Below are 19,709 nucleotides of genomic sequence, written 5' to 3'. Positions count from 1 at the left end.
GTTTCCCCCCCACACCCGGTGGGGCTGGAGCTCTGCTGAGCCCGGTGTCAGGCGCTCGCCAGCCGCGGCTGCCTCTGCGCAAAGCTGGCCGCGCCGCGCCGTGCCGTGCTGTGCCGGGCGGGGAGGGAGAAGCCGGGCTCGGGGCTCGGCGCTGACCCATGAGCAGGCTCCCCGCTCCCTGTGCCAGTGGCCGGGGCTGGCCCGGAGGCGGGGGCGGCCGCAGGAGCCGGCCGGGGGGCTCGGAGCGCGGCCCCAGCACACGCCGCGGGAAGCCGGCTGCAGCCCAGGGCCGGGCGGACGGTAAGGCAGCGCCGGGCGCGGCTGGCGGCGAGCTCGCCTGGTGACCCCCCCAGCGCACCCCACCTTCCAGTGCAGCCCGATCCCGGGGGGGGCGGGGCAGGGAGCCCTGCAGCGGGGCCTCGTGGGCCGGGGGGGCTGGCACTGAAAAGCACATCGGACCCGACAGCCCGGACCCTGGCGGGGGCGGAGAGCGAGTGTAAATGATCCCCCCCCATCCTCATACCCCTCCGTCCTCAGATCCCCCTCATCCTCATACCCCTCAGATGCCCCCCAGCCTCGTACACCCCCATCCCTATATCCTCATACCCCCGTCCTCAGATCCACCCCCTATCCTCATACCCCCCGTCCTCAGATCAACCCCCCATCCTCATACCCCCTGTCATCATACCCCCCATCCTCATACCCCCCATCATCATACCCCCCATCCTCAGATCCACCCCCCATCTTCATCCCCCCGTCCCTCTATCCTCAGATCCACCCCTCTATCCTCTTATCCTCCCATCCTCATATCCCCCCTCTAGCCACCTATCCCCACACCCACCCACCCATCCATACACCCCCTGTCCTTAGATACCCCCCAACCCCATCCCCATCTTTCTATCCCTTTAGCCATCTATCCTCATACACACCCCTCTAGCCATCTGACTGTGTGGGCATCTATCTCTGCAGTCAGATCTTTATATACACACCTGTACATCTATCGACACATGGAAGGGCATCTCTACATGCATGTGTCTCTATGTGTATCTGTGTGTAAATGTGTCTGTGTACATATAAATATATGGAGATGTGTATGTACAGAGGTATCGATGTATATCAATTGATGTACATTGCACTATCCATGTGTATGTACGGAGGTGTATAGATTGATTGATGTACGTATTTTTGTGTAGATCTTGCTGTCTTTCCTCTCTCATTTCCCTCCACCCCATATCTATCTATCTATCTATCTATCTATCTATCTATCTATCTATCCTGTAACTGTCTATAGCTCCATGCTGTATAGCAGGCATCTTCCTTTTGTGCTTTTTGCATTCTCTAGCGCAGTATTTCCTCATTGCCCATCCGGAATTAGCAGTTGTTTATTCCGTGCTGAGCTGTACACGACTATTCTGACCCTCTGTAGGCAATATATAAAAATATATAAATAGCTACGTGTTCTGTGCCGGAAGGTGATCACAAGGCAGCCAGCTGGCTCATGGAGGCCCCAAAATAAACCCCTCCATTACTCCTCCACACACTCAATTTCCTAATCAGAGGGTCCTGCTGCTAATGAAGGCACAGACTGCTGTTAGGTGAATTGGATCCAATAGGTATGGGTCCAATCAAGGTATTTTTGTTCAGAGCATGAACAGACGCGTGCAAACCAGGCGTGAACTGTTAACGAGCTCTTGGAGTGGATGTGAATGTGTGTACGTGTGTGGATGCATGTGTGTGTCTGTGTGTGTGTCTAGATTTCTATATATATACACATACAAAAGAGAACTGGATAAATTCATGGAGATTAAATCCATCAATGGCTATTAGGCAGGATGGGTACGGGATGGAGTCCCTAGACTCTGTTTGTCAGAGGGTGGAGATGGATGGCAGGAGAGAGATCACTTGATCATTACCTATTAGGTTCACTGCTCTGGGGCACCTGGCACTGGCCACTGTCGGAAGGCAGGATAGTGGGCAAGATGGACCTTTGGTCTGACCCAGTACGGCCGTTCTTATGTAGAGCAGACATATATTTAGCTCTCTCTGTATATCCATACATACAGGTCACACATACATGCACACATGCACATCTAGAGGTCATACACACGTGTTTGTGTATATTTATCTCTAGATCTCCATATACATACATAGAGCGCATACACACATGGCACACAGACACACATGCAGGCCATTGCTTGTGAAGCACCGTGGGAACCCTGCACTCAGCTGTCCAAGGCTCCTGTAACCCGAATGGGAGATCAGACAGGTTTGGGCAAACCACGCAGCCTAGGGGTTGGGCGGACAGTGCTCGATACTGGAAGAACCCGGGTGGCAGTCCCATCTGCCCCTTCCCCCACTCCCCGCCCCCACACACTCCACCTGGTGAAACCCACCATGTTTCAGGCCCTGCCAAATGCCAGAGATGAAGGTGGGACACAGTGGGTGCCATGAGCACCCCCCCTTCTAGGCCATGTGCCCCCCTCCCACACACACACACACAATACCAGAGAAGTGGCTTGGAGAGTTAATCACCATGAGTTGCTCTAAGTGTCCCACCTCCAACCCTGAAACTTGCCTTATCCTGGGTCCGGTCTGCTCTGGGGACTGCAGGATAATGGCCTTGCTGTACGGAGTCTGCTGACTGGGGTAGTGAGGGGATGTCCTGATGAAGGGGCCGGGTGGGGTGCTAGGTGCCTTCTGACTCCCATCCACCCTGCATGAACTGAGGGTGCTCATCTCCTCGAAGGATCAGGCCCCTCATAATCATCTGAAAAGTGGTGGGAACCGATTCTGTTCTCGGCAGCGGGTGCCTTTCCCCCACTGGGGCCGGGGGCCTTTCTGAGATCCTGGGATGGACCTGGGAACGAAGGGGCAGGACAGCTGTTTGCAGCAAAAGGAGAAGCCTGTCCTGTCACCCCGACAGCTCGGTGCCCACCTCTGGCCTTCATATAATGGAGATCAAGAGAGCCCAGCCCAGCACTGCATCCTGCGCACGCCAGCCCAAGCTTTGGCACATGAGCTGGGCATCGCCCAGTGGCGCTGCACCCCTGTCGCCAGGGGCTGGGCGTTGTTTGCAGAGGAGGGGGGAGTGATGCCTAGTGGCTAGGGGGTTCTCACTGGGACTCTTAGGGCCGTAGAGCTGTCTGCTCGCTCGTTCTCCCTGCACCCCTGGGAATTTACCACCTGCGATTGCTTCTGTCACTTCCTCAGCCCAAATCTACCCCCTTGCCAAGCAGGTCGGGAGCCCTCAGGCCCTGGGTGAGGCTGCCCAGCACCACCGGTGAGCTCTCCTCTGCGCCTCACAGCCTGCCGAGGGGCCTTGGGGGCTCCAGGGGGCTGCGAGCTTGGCGGGACGAAGGCACCAGTGGCTCATGGCGAAGGACAGGGATTTTGCACCCGGAGGCTGGTGTCACCTGGTGAAGCAGAAGGAGGGAGGGACCAACCTCTCCTACAGAGGGGCTTCTATCGCTCCCCGTTACCATGGGCCCCAAGCACCTAGCAATCTTTGAAGTATTTATCCCTACAAGCCAGCGGGGATGGGGATGGCTATTGTCCCCATTGCACAGATGGGGAACTGAGGCACTGCCCCCCCCCTCCGCTATTTGGGCACCTGACTCCCATAGAAATTAATGGGAGTGAAGAACCTAAATCCCTTTGAGGGTTCAGACCTAATCAGCTTGCCCAAGGTCACCGAGGGCATCTGTGCCAGAGCTGGGAATTGACCCTTGTCTTCTGCGTCACAAGCTGGCACCCCAACCACTGCTTTACCCTTTACCCTATCTGGCCCGTCTCCTCATTTCTCTGGGATGTGCCCATCAGGGGGTAGCTTGAAACCATGGCACTAGAGTGGAACCCCTCATGTGATCTGAAACAGGGGAGCTGGGGATGGGTGGTGTTTGCTGCAGAGTCTGGCTGTGTCTCCACTGGGGAGATGTACCATGGCGGTGGGCTGTGTGCTAACATGAGGTTAACCCTGAAGTAGCACTTAGTGTGGACATGGATGAATGCGTTAGCTGCTCGTAGTTAAGGCCAGAGTGCCTCGTTGCCTGGACAGGACGGTCCCTTTCTTTATTATAATGCTAGCCTCCAGAGTTCCCAGCTGAGATCAGGGGCCCGTTGTGCCAGGCGCTGCCCAGACAGACAGTGAGAGACGGTCCCTGTCCCAGCTGACATCAGGGCCCCATGGTGCTGGGCACGTCACAGATGCACAGTGAGAGGCAGTGCCTGCCCCAAACAGCTGACAATCTAAAGGGACAAGATGAAGGGCAGGAGGGAAACTGAGGCAAGGAGCAGTGAAGTGACATGCCCAAGATCACCCTGTAGGTGAGTGGCAGAGCTGAGACTAGCACGCAGGTCGGCTGGCTCCTAGAAAGTGCCCTCACCACTGGGAAACGCTGCCTCTCTTAACATGCCTTCTAACACGGTCCATTTGCCCGGCATAGACAAGGCCATCTGAGAGCTCTGTGTTTTTAAGAGTGGCTCATTGCTCAGGTTCGGAACAGCAGAACCCTCTGTGTTCAATGTTTCAAACCCCGGCCTTCGTCTTTCCAAGGACAATAGAAGAGAAATCTCTGGGTGGTTCCTCTCTGTCCGGGGTCTCAAGCTGGCTTTTCAGCAGGCCTGGCAAACTCATTCCCCCTAAGTTTGAACCCAAGCTAAACAGATGAGGAGGTTGAAAGCCTGGCTCAGGCTGGGCGGCTGTTCGCGTTCCACTGAGGAGAGAGGCCAGGGACAGGAGGAGGTTGGCTGGTGGGGGGAAGTAGAAAACTGCAGCAGGGAAAGGGAATGGAAAGGAGAAGGGAGAAGAAAACGCAGGCAGGTTTTGTGCAGTGGCCAGAGCCCCCTGTGCTGGCCTGGATTCAAGGCAGAGAGGGGCCAATCCTAACACAAAGCAGGGGCTGGCTGGGGAAATGTGTTTGGGTCTGTACCTGGACCTGCCCTTGGAGGGAAAAACCCATGAGGTTAAATGACAAGAGGCAAAAAGGGGGCTGGATCTGGAACAGTTTTGCAGACCCAGAGTATCAGTTAAGAGGTTCACACCCCAACAGCCTCCCAGCTCGCTCCCCAGCCAAACACACACACACAAACAGACCAGCATCTTGTCCACCTGGCTGCTCCTCCCTCCCCAGAAGTGGCTGCTTCAGGTGAGGCACATGATTTTCCAAAGTGCTCAGCATCCATTAGCATTAACCACAAGACTAACCCCCCCTCTCCCCTCGCAACAGTATCTTGGGTTTCCTTTGCCCCGTTTGCCTCTAAGGAATCACCTCACCCACCACTGAAATGCAGCTACCTCTGGGCTGGAGTGCAGCAGCTGTTTAACAAGTCCCTTTCCAATGCCTTACCACAAGCCCAGCTTTCCTGGGTCCCCCTGTTCTGTCTTTCACCAGCATTAAATTAGCTTAGAACAAAGCCTAACCAGTGATGGTTTAAATACACAAACAGGGCTGGGGTGGGGGGAGCCAGACTAGGAAGTCAGATGCGCTAGTGGGACTTTTCCATTGTTGGCCTGTACAGGCCCCTTCCCCCCCCAGTCCGGCAGAGCAGCGGGTGAACTCGCCCCGGTTCCCCTCCCAGTTGCTCGCACAGTTGTGAAGGGATTGGGATGTTTTGAGAGCATCAAGGAGGGTGAACCAGCCTTGCCTGGGCCAGCGGGCAGATCAGAGGGGCCTTCAGCCTGCAGGGCCCTTCTCCACTGTAATGGCGAGAGGGGTGGTGGATTCTTCATTGTTCTCAATTGGGGGGGTGGATTCTCTGTTGATTTCAGTGGAGGATGGGGGGTGGATTCTCCATTGTAATGGGGAGAAGGGTGGTGGATTCTTCATTGTTCTCAATTGGGGGGGTGGATTCTCTGTTGTTTTCAGTGGAGGATGAGGGGTGGATTCTCCACTGGTCTCAATGAGGGAGGGGTGGTGGATTCCCAGTAGGTGCTTTTGGGTGCTTTGGAAAATCTGGGTGCTGATGTGGTTTTATGTCTGTGATCTGGACACCCTGGGAAGATGGGCTGAAACTGAGCAAACTCATTACGCACAGGCCACCCAATAGGTAACAGTTGGGGTGTGGGGGGGAGGTTGGAGCTGGTGATCTGGAGCCAATGGTCTCTGGGAGAAGCATTTGTTTTAAGGCCTGTAGCAAGAGGTGGCCTAGAGGGAGACAGGGTGAGGCATGCCTGGGACTCCGCCAGTCTTGGGGTGCGGGAGAGCCCCCACCCAGCTCAGCACTGGGCTCTGAGGTGTTTGTGTATTACTGAAAAACAAAGGACGTCCAGCTGCCATGTAGCTGCCCTGAGACTTCAGCTCCTGTCTCCACCTTGCTTGTCTTCACTTGCAAAGTAGGTCCCAACAGCAGTGCATGACCTTGCCGGGTCAGGGTAACTAACACCGTCTGGGCTTGGGTCTCACGTCACCTGCACCTTGCGCAGCCACTCACATTGGTGCAAAGCAGGTGTGCAAAGTTTACCGTTGTGCCCTGGTACCATTTCACCACCACTGCACACTGGCATCTGTGAAGCAAGGCGAGGGGATCAGGTCCCCAGGGCAGGCTGGGATTGTTATGGTTCAAAATCCCTTGGGGACCAGCTGGGATCGTGTTATTCCAGCCATCCCCATCTACATGGAGCGCTGGGGTTGGGATATTTGCAGGAGTTCAGCACCTGTCTAGGAATCTACGGAAGTGACCAGATTTTCCCCAGCGTTCTGCACATTGGGGGCCCTGCCTTGAAAACCTGGCCCCAAGCCACATTCAATATCCTGTTAATTCCTGGGTCTACACTGCGGCTGGGGGCGAGATGCCCCCTGGACCCCTGGGGCTCTGGGCTAGCCTGTGTCTCTGATGGAGGCACAACATCCACACTGCTATTTTTTAGTGCACTAGCTCGAGTCTGTCTCTCTGGCTTGCTCCCAGCTGCAGTGGAGATGCTCTTGTTCCAGTTAGCCGAGGAACAGTGCTAATTCCTGGCTCCTATCATCAGTCACGCTCACAGTGCTTTACAAAGCAACTGTCAGTCTCGTGATCCCTCCTGCACAGATGGGGAAACCAAGGCACGGTGGTGAAGTGACATGCCCAAGGTCACCCACCAGGCCAGTGGCAGGGCTGGGAATAGAAGCAGGTGTCCCTATTCCTAGGACAATGCTCTATCCACCACACCACACTGATGCCCAGACTCAGGTGCCATCTATGGGGCAGATTAGCTGTGGCATCTCCCCACACTGCCTGGTTTTCAATGTCCCCATTCACTCACCCTGGCTTTACCCCACTGCCTTTCCCTGGAGTTGCTCGTGAGGTGCAGCAACTGGTGAATTGGGCTGTTGTTTGGAGTGATTTCCACCAATAATTGATGGGGACGGTGGAGGGAAATTTCTGAACGGTATTAAAGAACCTCCAGCGGGATTCAGGGCTGCTGGGTAACGCAATACACCGGAGGGGTGATTAACCGCAGCGCCTGGCGGGTGCTGTTGTTTTTCATGCTGTCTCCAGGGTTAGGAAGTGGCTGATCAAAAGTGTCTTTCGCTGCCGCCGCCGTTAAAACAGCCACAAATGCCTGTATGAAAATGGCAGCTGCTCACTCAGCAGATCTGCAGCTTGTGTGTCTGTCGGAGTCAGGCCTGCTGACTTGAATGCAGCAGTGGTGGCTTCCCTCCCATTAGCCCTCCAGGAGGTGCTATGAACAAAACAGATGAAAGCTACGTGAGGCTGTGTGGTCTGGCAGATTGGGCATCAGGACTCCTGGGTTTGAATCTCAGCTCTGCTACTGACCTGCTGGGATGGGGAAGTCACTTCCCCTCCCACCCTTTGTCTATTTAAGTGGCGAGCTCTTCAGGGCAGGGCCTGTCTCTCACTGCGGGTCTGTGCTGCACCTGGCACTATGGGATGCTGATCTCAGCTGGGGAGCCTAGGCGTACTGTAATCACAGCAATATTCTGTCCCCGATGTCACTAGCAACAGCATCAACTGGCTTCTGACTGTGGAAGCTTTGGGTCCAATTTTCTGCAGCCTTGGGCAACCATTTACAATTGTGCTTAGCTGGTATAAGATGCTACGAGGTCCAAGTGCCTTTGCATTCACTTGGCACTGGTGTAAATGCCCGTGTGAGGCCCAGAGGAATGACGTCCCTTTGTTTCCAGTGTTGCTAGGAGTCCGAAGAACTGAGTACAACTTTTATGTCCCAGGTGGCATTTGGCGCTGTTAGTTACAAAGAATCCTTCCCTTTACTTGTAAATTCTTAACGTTTCCCTGTGCAAAAGGCAGAATGCATACACTGAGTCTAAAAAATCCTTCAGGAAAAGGAGGGCAGGAAAGGACAGATGGCGAGAGCACGGTGTGTGTGTCTCATTGGTCTGCACTGGGCACTGGCTGCTGAGCTGAAGGCCCCACAGTTTCACAGCTACCTCCACCCCGTGTCAACAGAGCAAAGAATGGTGCACGTGTGGGGTTCCCAGTGCTCTAACCCAGCCCCTGGCTTTGATCATTCCCGTGCTGTGTTCATCCCACAGCAGAATCGGAGCTGAGGTCTGCTGAAAGGGACAAGCTCCCCAGGTAGGGATATGCAGCGCCCACCCCTGAGTGTTGCAGGGCGCAGGTGGGGGGAGTTTCAATTTCCCAGGTGTTTATTGCTGGCTGAAGGTGCCGATTTGAAAGCCCTGCAGACTGGAGCCTTTTATTCATCCTCCAGCCCAGGCAGAGCCTGGCGACCTGCAGAGTCAGCCACCTCTGCATGCTGCCCCTGACTTCTCCGTAGGCAGAGAGGGGAGCTGGCTGGCTGTGGCCACCTCAGTCCTCAGCTTGTCTGCTAAGCCTGCCGAGAACCCAGCTGGTTAGTGCTGGTGAATTTAGTGTCCAGGGCACTGGACTGAGAGCCCCCAAACTTACTCATTTCACCTTGGACGGCGACGCCACTGGCTTTCTGTCATTGCTGAACTGAGCCAGCTCCGAGCCGGGAACCCAAGGCAAAAGGGGGTGGCAGCCAGCCAGCCCCCACCCCCTCAAAGACTGTGATCTCCCAGCAAACCCTGCTACAGATGCTGTGCCTGTGGCAGCGAACTGGCCAGCTGGCTGCACTGTGGCATCGTGCGGATCTATTATTGGGAAGTCCACCCCGGGCAGCAAGGCAGGACCCAGCACTGCATCCTTCACGTTCCCTGGCCCAGGCTGTTCTGGGGCAGGGGCCTGCGGCTTTCTCAGTGAGGACGGTGCCGCAAGGACTCTCCAAGGGCAAACAGACGGCGCGGTGCTTGGGCAGTGCCACCCCTCAGCAAGGGGGCTGCAGTGGTTAGAGAGAGGGGCCTGGGAATCAAGGCGCCTGGGCTCCAGCTCTGGGTGTGGAGTGGGGGCTAGTAGGTTAAAGTGAGGGGGGCTGGAAGCCAGGACTGCTGGGCTAGGCTGGCCCTTTGCACGGGGGTGAATTTCATCCAACAGGCAGGAAAAACGGACCCTTTGCTAGCGATGAGAAGGGAATTTAGAGGAATGTCCCCCCCATTCCCCACTCCTCTGGATGTACAGACCCCCCTCCCCCCACCTTTTTATTTTTAAATAGCTAAAACGGCAGCTGCTGTGCATACGTGACCCACGGTGCCGCTGCGGAGCTGCCTGGCAGTGCAGGGCTGCTTGGAAACCCCGATCGCCAGATGCTGCGAGTAATTTCACCAACTGACCTCTGGATCCATCGCCCGTTGCTGGGGAGGGGTCAGAAACCAAGCTGGAGTGGAGAAAAAGAAAACCCACGGAGGATGGGGAGAAGTGGTTACCACCTGCGGGTGGAGAGCCATCTCTCTTCTATACCCAGCACTGGCACAGCCAGGATCCAGGGTGTGCACGAAACTCCTTCCCGGGATTTTTCAATGCCAAAGGGGAGATGGGAGTTAGCAGAGGCCCTTGGGGAAGGAAGAGAACTGGAACTGGACTCTTGTGGGGTGGGCTCAGGGACTGATGGGCACATGGCAGAAGTACCCAGACATGGAGAGGAAGGGTGGTTTAGCTGCGAGGAAATTGCCCAGTTTTTTAAAGGTCTTTAGGCACCTTAATCCCTTCTAAAATGTGGGCCTTAATCTTTCTGGGCCTCAGTTTCCTTTCTGTGAAATGGGGTTAATGAGCCTTCCTTTGTTTAGACGGTGAGCTCTTTGAGGGAGGGACTGGCTCTCATTGTGTCTCTGGGCTGCGTCCGGCCCAAGGGGGCTCTGATCTCAGCTGGGGCAGGAACTGGCTCTTACTGTGTCTGGGCCATGCCTGGCAGAGTGGGGCCCTGATCTCAGCTGGGGCAGGGACCGGCTCTTACTGTGTCTGGGCCATGCCTGGCAGAGTGGGGCCCTGATCTCAGCTGGGTCCCCTAAGTGTTAACAAAAGAACAAAATGCAAAAGCCTGATTTTGCCACCCCCTACTCACATGGCTAATTCTCACTCAAGTGAGTAACTCTATCCACTTCCATGGGACTATGCCAGTGGGTCAGGATTGGGCCCCAGGTGATGTGTGCTCAGGTGTCTGGACCACTACCAGCCCACACCCACCAGTTACCCCTTCCCAGACCTGGGCTGGGGAAGTGAAACCTCCGTGGGGTTCCCCCCTCCATGCACACACTGTAGTCTCCCAGCTTCCCCTCAGCCCCCATTCTGCCGCTTTCCTGCCCCTCTGCACCAGCGCTAACGGCCGTGCCCCTCCCTCCCCCTCCGAGCCTGCTCCAGCAATGGGGTAGCATCCAACCTGCCCCGCCCTCCGATATCCTGCCAGCTGGGGGTGCTGGGAGAGAGAAGCAGGGCCCTGGGTCTGCGAGCTCCTGGCTGCCTGACCCATGTGCGGGAGCTTGGGTGGCAGCAGATGGAGCTTTCCCAGAGGAGGAGGAGACCCCGATGTGCTGCATCCAGGGGGTGGGGGAGATATTGGAGCGCAGGCTCCCTGCCAAGCAGCACGTACCCCAGCCCCCACCCATTGCAAAGCAGGAGTCACCCCACGGGAGTCAGTCCCTCCAGCATGAAACCCAGGGAATCCCAGCCCCATCCCATGCCCAACCAGCGTCTCTCCAAGCCCAGGGCTCCCTTCTGCAGCGCTGGGGGCTCGTGACAGCAGCGGGGGAGGTTCCGGCTGAAGGCCCTTCCTCACCACCTCCGCATGGCTGGAGAACACCCAAGGAGGCTGATTAGCATGCAGGGCCTGGCGGACTCTCTGCCAGCTTCTCTGGTGCAGCCAGGGAGCCGCACCGCAGGGAGTCCCCCTCACTCCCAGCCCTGCCCTCCCCTCCCCACCAGCCTGGGCTTCCATGGCACATCAGCTCTTTGTGCTGGCGGGGGGGTGACACCATCGGCAGCGTGGGCCCAGGCAAGGGACTGAGGAGAGGGCCCCATGCTGACCATCAGGGGTTCATTCTCTTCCCACTGCAGTGGGGGCGGCAGAGCAGATCCCTCCAGCACGTTCCCTGCACCAGCCAGCCTGGTCATTCTCCCTCATTCTCAAGCTCCAAGACTAGCACAGTCTGGGTTGCCCTGTGCAACTGCTGCTTGCCAGCTGCCATGCTCCACCCCAGAGGTGGCTGCAGTTCAGTGGTGGGTGAGGTGATGCCATTGGCCTGCCAGGGGCTAGGGAAATGCAAGCGATTTGTGCCTTGGGGTTGGGGGCGCTGGGCCAGGTTCAAGTCCTGATCCTTATGGAGCCATGGCCCAGTCACTGACTCTCTTTGCACCTTATCCCCTCGTCTGTCAAATGGGCATAGTGGCCCTTCCTTTGCCTCTCTTGTCTGTTTCGAGTGTAGGCTCCTCCAGCCGTGGACAGTCTCTCACCATGTCTGTGCAGCACCTGGCACCACGGGGCCCTGATCCCAGCTGGGGCCTTGGGCGCAAACGTAACAGTCGTGCCCCATGTGGTTCTTTCTCATGCCTCAGCTGCTGCAGCTTGAGGACTGATGACTGGCCTGTCTCCTTATAAGTTAAAAGGGGACGTGGCCCCCGTCCCCAGCCCTTTCTTCAGAGGCTGCTTTTGAGGCCGGAGTGGAGGGTGACCAGATGTCCTGATTTTATAGTGACAGTCCTGATATTTGGGGCTTTGTCTTACATAAGCACCTATTACCCCTCACTCCCTGTCCTGATTTTTCCCACTTGCTGTCTGGTCACCCTACTGGAGCGTAACCCCCGCGTCCCTGTCTGTCTCGCTCTCACCACCCCGTGGGTCCGACCCTCCTGCTTTGGCCTGTGTGGGTTTGATGAGCCGATCTGGGGAGCCCGGTGTCTCCCTTTGGAACAGGAGCTGGGGTCAGCACCGGCTTCGCCACTGGGCCCCCTCACGGGCTCTGAACCGCTGCTGCCAGTGAAAAGCCAGGGCTGCAGCTGTGCCTGGCGTGTGGGACAATGAGAACTCGTGTTCTCATGGGCACAGCACCCGGGCATCCCTCCTGGCTGTACCAGTGATTCCTGCTGTGTTACCCCGGGCAAGGCAGGCACGAGCTCTGGGCCTCAGTTTCCCCATCTCTGCAATGGGGATCATAATGCTTAACAGCCCCTTGGCAAGGCTAGGGGGAAGAATAGAAGCTAAGGGTCCAAATGGGAGTTGCTGGTACGAAGGAGACAGGGGCCCTGTAAATGCCACCGCCAGGGGTGGAGCTAGGGGGCTAGATGCGGGATTACATCTCTTACGGCACAGCCCAGGATGGGGGTTTGTTCCACATTCGCATCTCCTGCACTTGGGGGCCGCTGGCGAGGGAGGCTACCAGTTCTGATGGCCCAATGGCGCGATGGGGTAAGACAGGCACCGGGCTGGGAGGCTGGTCTTGTTTCTTATAGACATTGGCTGGTCTGCGAATTGACCATGAAACGGGGATGCGGATCCTTCCTTTCTCCCACCCCGTCTTTGCCGTTTGGACTATGAGCGTTTGGGGGCCTGTCGGATCCTGTGCAGCCCTCGGTAGGGGGCCCCTGATCACCGTCGGTGCTTCTGGATGCTGTGGAAACAGAACTAACAGGAGAAGACAAGGCAGAGCTGGGGTTGGGAGGGGAAAGGACAAAGACTAGGATCTTGCATTCACATAGGAGAGGAGTAGTTAGGGGTCTGCTGGCTGACATCACAGACTAGATGGAGCAAACCATATGCCAGGGCAGGGGGGACCCAAGACTGGTGGGAGGATCCGGGGCGGGGGGGACCCAGGGCTGGGGGGAGGATCCGGGGTGGGGGGACCCAAGACTGGTGGGAGGATCCGGGGCGACGGGACCCAGGGCTGGTGGGAGGATCCGGGGCAGGAGGGACCCAGGGCTGGTGGGAGGATCCGGGGTGGGGGGACCCAGGGCTGTTGGGAGGATCCGGGGCGGGGGGGACCCAGGGCTGGGGGGAGGATCCGGGGTGGGGGGACCCAGGGCTGGGGGGAGGATCCAGGGCGGCGGGACCCAGGGCTGGTGGGAGGATCCGGGGCGGGGGGGACCCAGGGCTGGGGGGAGGATCCGGGGCGGGGGAGACCCAGGGCTGGGGGGAGGATCCGGAGAGATGGGGAGGTGGAGTGCAGGGACTGATGGTTGGAACCAGTATGACAGAGGAGCCGTCTGCTGCACTGGGTGGTCAAACCCCACAGCCAGTCTGGCCCATCCCGCCCTGCTCTGCCCATTCCATTCCTGCCCCTCGTCGTTCCTACCCTGTGACGTGTCTCTTTCTCTCTCCCTTTTGTCTGATCCCCCTCCAGGTGCGTCAGCATCTCCCATTCAAAATGCCCGAGCAAAGCAATGACTACCGGGTGGTGGTGTTTGGAGCTGGCGGCGTGGGCAAGAGCTCCCTGGTTCTGCGCTTTGTGAAGGGGACGTTCCGGGACACCTACATCCCCACCATTGAGGACACCTACCGGCAGGTCATCAGCTGCGACAAGAGCGTCTGCACCCTGCAGATCACTGACACCACGGGTAGCCACCAGTTCCCGGCCATGCAGCGCCTCTCCATCTCCAAAGGCCACGCCTTCATCCTGGTCTTCTCCGTCACCAGCAAGCAGTCCCTGGAGGAGCTGAAGCCCATCTACCAGCAGATCTTGCAGATCAAGGGCAGCGTGGACACCATCCCCATCATGCTGGTGGGTAACAAGTGTGATGAGACCCAGCGGGAGGTGGAGACCAAGGAAGGAGAGGCCGTGGCCAAGGAATGGAAGTGCGCCTTCATGGAGACCTCGGCTAAGATGAACTACAATGTCAAGGAGCTCTTCCAGGAGCTGCTCAACCTGGAGAAGAGGAGGAACATGAGCCTCAGTATCGACGGCAAGCGGTCCAACAAGCAGAAGAGGACAGATAAAATCAAGGGAAAATGCAGCCTTATGTAAAGCACCGGACTGTCCCTCGTCTCTTCTCCGCCCTACAAGTTAAACATCGGCGTTGCCCTCCCGTCTCCCCTACTCCTCCCCCTCACTGCATCTTATCACTGTGACTGCTCTGGGGACCGTTTTCCTTTCCGATTCCAGCTCGGTATATTCCCCTCCCCTGGCGACGAGGGCCATGATCTCGCTCTCTGGAAGGGGAATATGCAATACTAGGGGCTGGGGCTGGATCGCACACGTGCATTTGGGTTTCGTTTGTTTGCAGCGAGACGAGGGACGCATGGGGGAAGCCAAGGAAACGCCGCAGGAAGAAGACTCTCGATCAAAATTTTCTCTCTTCTCTTCCCCACTCTCTGGCTTTTGACTCCGTGTGTGGGTGCAGCCTGCGGGGAGACCTGTCTGAGCCTTGGCATGGACACACAGCCCTTCACAGATACGCTCACGTATTCCAGCATGAACTGAACAGAGAATGCTGCTAACACAGACAACTTTTAGCTGGGGCATAGTGGGGCATCATTTGGTTCCCTAACGCCACCAAGACCCCATATCTACAAGGGAGGGGTAAGAGGCTGCTCTCAAGCCCTCACCAGACCCTTCCTTACCAGTCAGAGGAACACACACAATTCCCAAAGGGGTGATCTGATGTACGTCGCTTAACCGGAGACTTTGAAGGACTAGCAACTCGCTTCGTGTGTCCAGGCTGGAACACAATCCCAAGGTCACCGCGGCCCTGCTGGGGATGGGGACGCTTTCAGGTTGTTTGCCCAAATTCCAAGAGACGCTGGTTAATCAATGAGGATCTGCCCAAGGACCTGGAAGCCAACAAGGACAGCTGGGGCGGGTACGATACCCCACTGGGCAGTGGCACTCAAAGGAGGGGTCTCTACATTGTCGAATGCCCTGGCTATTTGAACAGTGGGAGATACTGAAAACCAAAATGCATGTACTCAGCCCAAGGAGGATTTTAGCTGGCCATGGCCAAGTTAAAGAGAACGAGACACTGGCCTAGGAGGAGTGGCCAGGAATGGGAGAGCAGCGAGACGAGACAGAACCCAGCTGGAAGGGAGTTATTTACGCTGAGGCAGCTGTGAGGTGGGATGAGGGCCAGGTGTCCAGATTTGCCCCCAGGATTTGCCTTTTTCTTTTGTTGTTGCTAAAATGCCAAGTGGCAGCAGCGCAGCGTGAGAGGCTGGTAGTGCAGAGGTGACTAAAAGAATAGCACATACCTAGCCAGCAGTGAGGGCGAAAGGGCTAGAGGTGAAGGAGGAGGGGTGAGCGCCAGCACCTTGATGGTGTTTTGGACGCAGTGTGGAGCTGGTGGGATTTTCAGGGCATTGAGGGATGAGAGGCAAACTGATGGGCCAGGCCAGGCTATGCGTGGCAGATAGGCTGGGCCGGGGCATGCATGTCAGTGCTAGGTTTGGTAAGAATCTTTGGAAAGTGTCACTGGGCGCTGCCTTTGGAACATCTGCCCCTAGCACCACTGTTTGTGCAAACAGTGTATTTCCGGGTGCAAGCAGGCAGCCCTTAGTGCACAACAGCTGGTGGTGGTGCAAAACAGGCTATAGTGCACACATAATGGGTGGGTGTGCGAGACAAGCATATGCACGCAAAAACTGGGCACCCACAGGCTTGATTGCCCGTTGGTGCTTGCACTAATGCCTGTTCTGCGCACACACAGTTTCCACACTTTCCCTTTTGCACACACAGTGCCCTGTTTTTGCACATGGACTAGGGGCCTGCTTTGCAAATCTGGCTGGATCTCTCCAGCTAGAGACGTCTGAATCCTGAGCTGCTTCCTAGCCTTCCTCCCTCAGCGGCCACAGACTCTGCAGAGGGCCATGGTCCAGCTCTGTGACATCTGAATCAGGAGCCAGGGGGAGGGGAAACCTTTGCACTTCAACCCTCATACCAGAATGAGCGAGCCAGCGGCGACGGATGGCACAGGGTGTGCTCCAGTGTGTACCACTCAGCTTAAAAAGACCCTCCTCCCTGCTCTCCCAGGACCACCCTCCCTCTCTGCCAATGCACAGCAGCCGTGTGTCCCACCCCCGCCTGTCTGCTCCAGGGGCAGCCCCAAGCACTGCAGCTGGCAGTGCCAGTACTGCAGCAGGGGGCGGCCATGGCGGGGGTATTTTATCCGTACACTCCCTAGGGAATTGCCCGTTGGGCCCCAGGGCCGATGGCTGCAGATGCTCAGGGGTAGCCGTGCCAAGTGGGGTGATCCCAGGCACATCCCAGCTGGACCCAAACCCTGCACCCAGCCCCTGTGGTTGTAATAGGCTAACCCACAACCTCTGCAGCCTGGGCCCCTCTCTGCGGCAGGAGCCCCTTGAGCTCAGTCTGCCACTCACCAGCCCCCTTGACTCTTTAACCCTTCGCAGCCCGGAAGCTGCCGGCCTAAGCACAATGTGTGGGGCTCCTTGGGAGCCCTGACCTAGCACAACGGCGGTGAGCACTGATGGGGGCGCCCCTGGGTTTGCGCTGCTGGGCCCCGGGGAGTGAGGCCGTGCCTGATGCACGTGCTGCCTGCTGGACTCTTGGCAGTCTTGCAGACAAGGAAGATCTGGAACTGGGCCCAATGGCCTCTCCCTTCACCCCTCCTCCAGCTGCCTTGCTGAAGTAGCCTGCTGGTGGCTTGATGCCATGGTGACGGGTGTCACTGGACATCACCACTTCCACATGGATGGAGCCGGTGAAGGAAGCATCACGGGGGGTGGGGGCAGCTCTGCCTGGAGACTGGCAAACCCCAGGCGAGTCAGAGTCCAAAGCAGCACACGAAGGGGAGAAGTTCTGACCAGACTTTACCCCATGCTCCAGTGGGGGCAGGATTTGGCCTCCTTGAACCTGCAGAGTTGGGCTGCAAATCTGTGCGGGGCAGCCCATTCCAGGCTCATCTCCCCGAGCGGGAGTAAATCCCCACGGACGTCAAAAGGGGCTGCGTCGCTTTATGCCGGGAGGGGATCTGACCCGCTCCAGCCCTGGATACTCAAAGACAGCCACAAAAATGCCTAATAAGAGGGTGGGTCAGATCACAGAGAGGGCAGGGTTGTGTTGGGTGTGCAGCTGGAGGAGGAAGAGGGGAGGGCTCTGTCTGAACCCCCCCTCCCAGCCCCTCGCTGCCCTCGCAGGGCAGAATCTGGGGGCTCCCTTCGGCCCAAGGAGGACTCAGCAGGAAGCAGCTGGAATCCCTCCAGGCACTAGCTGTGTTCCCTGCTTTGCTTGCTTCTTGGGTGGCTTAGCCAGGCGGTCCCCTCCCGACTCTGCACCAGGGAAGGGACGTTCTGCTTGCCCAAACCCATCCCCTAGGGGGCGCTGGGGGCCTCCTCACCGCTAGGGGCAGCTTGTCCGCTAGCAGGTAGGAGGAGTCGCTCTGCATTGGGGTTCGCCAGCAGCTCGTTCCTCTCCCTGGCTGGGGGTCCAGGGGGCAGCCGCTGTGCTGCGAGTTAACGAGGAGGAGCCTCAGCTATCCCTGGCCCGGGGTGGGCACGCTGGTGCCACCGGGGGTGGGGGGTGGGGGGTGGGTTGCCAAGCCCAAATCCCTCCTGCATCCCCTGGCGGAATCTGAGCACGCGGTCTGCTCGGCTAGCGGGGTCGACCCGTCAGGAAGAGCAGCCTCCCCCGGCTCAGTGGGAACCTTTCCCCTTGGCACTAAGTGGAGCTGGCTGAGGCCCCCCGCGAGGAACTCGGCTCTGACTCAAGTGAAGCCCCCCTCAGCATAGCCGTGCTCAGCCCATGTCTCGGACGGGGGGAGCCAGGCTTGGGATCGCCCCATTAGCCTGTTACCCCCGGAGATGCCAGGCTGTGTATCGAAAGCAAGGCACGGCCAGGGGGACTGGCTGGGGGCCAGGGCCCCAGGAGTTTTGTCGAGGCACTGACCCATCCACATCACCTTGAAACGAGGCCCAGTAATAATAATAACGAGGAGCAAGATGTTTGTTTACACGTGTATCTCGCCCGGTCATATGATATTGAAGATAACTTACTCCCAGCTAAGAGACTGGCGTCTTGAATATTGTATGGTGCTTTGAAACTCAACTCTCGTATCTTGCATTGTAAATACCAGTCCTGCCTAGACCCCTCTGACGCCAGCATGAGATCAGTAACTAGCTCCCATGCATTACTGGCTTTTTAAAACAAACCGAACAAAGAAAGAAAGGAACAAGATGATATTACAATGTAGCCTTTATTCTAGAACTAGTCTTCCTGAAATAAATAAATTACTCCTGCATTCCCTCATGGTTGGTGTGATCAATGGCTTATAGCATGGCCTGGCTGGGAATATCTGATCTCCCCAGGTGGAAGTGTCTGGAGCTTGATTCCTCATTGGTCTGGGTCGGTCACTCCTGGACCAAGGGTTTTTGCAACAAGACGTTTGGCTCTGCCTTGCCCAGTTCTGTCACTTCCCATCTCCCCTGGGTGAGGGCTGCCGTGCCAACCTTGTACTCAGCTTCCAACCCTCTCCCTTCTAAACAAGGGCTCCGTAGCAACCTTCCCAGAATCCCTCCCCTGCCAACAGGCCCCTGAAGGAGTGCTTCACCTGGGGTTAAAGGCTGCATCCTTTGCCCCAAGGTGGGTGGTGCCTGCCCTAGACTTCCCCCCACACACCATGGAGGACCCAGTATTGTGCCTGGTCCGTTCTCTGAGTTTCTGCGGATACGGAGCGGCTGGGACCTGGAATCCACAGCACGGTGAGTGACACAGGTATAGAGGCAGGTTGGTGGGGAGCCCAACACCGCGGTGCTCATCAGCCCTAGACTCACCCCAGCAGGCCCTGAGCTCCAAAGTGGGGGCTCTGGGGCAGGGAGCAGGAGGGGTCACAACCAGGCACCGGTGCGCTGCTCAGCAAGGGCCCTTGTCCACGCAGAGGCAGGGCAGGTGTGAGAGAGACACAGAGCAGGTGTGTCTGAGGGGCTCAGATGCATTTGAGAGAGAGGAAGAGAGAGAGAGAGAGAGAATGTGTGTGTGTGTGATGGCACAGGGAGACTCTGTGTGTGTCTGAGTGTGCACATGCTGCTGTGGTGTGTGTGTTCCTATAGGAGCCTGGGCTGGGAATTTGCACAGGACCTTGGAGCCAGGAACAGCGCCTGGCACCTGCTGGGAATCTAGGAGGCAGAGGCCAGCTCTTGGGTGATGGGGTGAGGAGCTCACCTGTCCCCTCGCCCTGGCTGGGCAGGGATCCTGATCCAGGATGGCACACGGTGCCCAGGGTATGTGTCTCCCTCCCGGCATGCAGTGATGTTCCCCCTCTGCAGGCACCAGCTTTGGAAACCTGCTAGCATGACACCCAGGAAATGGATGCCTTGCACTGCACCCACACACACACATCAGCCTAGCACTGGGGCTCAGCCAGGGTGGGGGCACACCTAGACCTCTCATATTGCTAACTGGAGGGGTGTGTGATGTGTCTGAGAGTGGGGTGCAATATGCTCCTCTGGGGGACAGTGT

General features: G+C 57.4%; 1 protein-coding gene across 1 annotated transcript; it reads left to right on the top strand.

Annotated features, from left to right (window-relative positions):
* The first annotated feature begins 236 nt into the window (after positions 1-236).
* Positions 237-18,500, top strand: DIRAS1 (DIRAS family GTPase 1). The gene is made up of 2 exons (XM_030540727.1): positions 237-300; positions 13,647-18,500. The coding sequence occupies exon 2, from the start codon at positions 13,671-13,673 to the stop codon at positions 14,265-14,267; it is 597 nt and encodes a 198-aa protein (XP_030396587.1). The 5' UTR covers positions 237-300; positions 13,647-13,670; the 3' UTR covers positions 14,268-18,500.
* Positions 18,501-19,709: the final 1,209 nt, after the last annotated feature.

The sequence above is a fragment of the Gopherus evgoodei genome, chromosome 22 (assembly GCF_007399415.2).
Source record: "Gopherus evgoodei ecotype Sinaloan lineage chromosome 22, rGopEvg1_v1.p, whole genome shotgun sequence".
Classification (NCBI taxonomy): Eukaryota; Metazoa; Chordata; order Testudines; family Testudinidae; genus Gopherus; species Gopherus evgoodei.
Note: the sequence above shows the minus strand (reverse complement) of the source record. Positions and strands in the feature narration are given on the sequence as shown.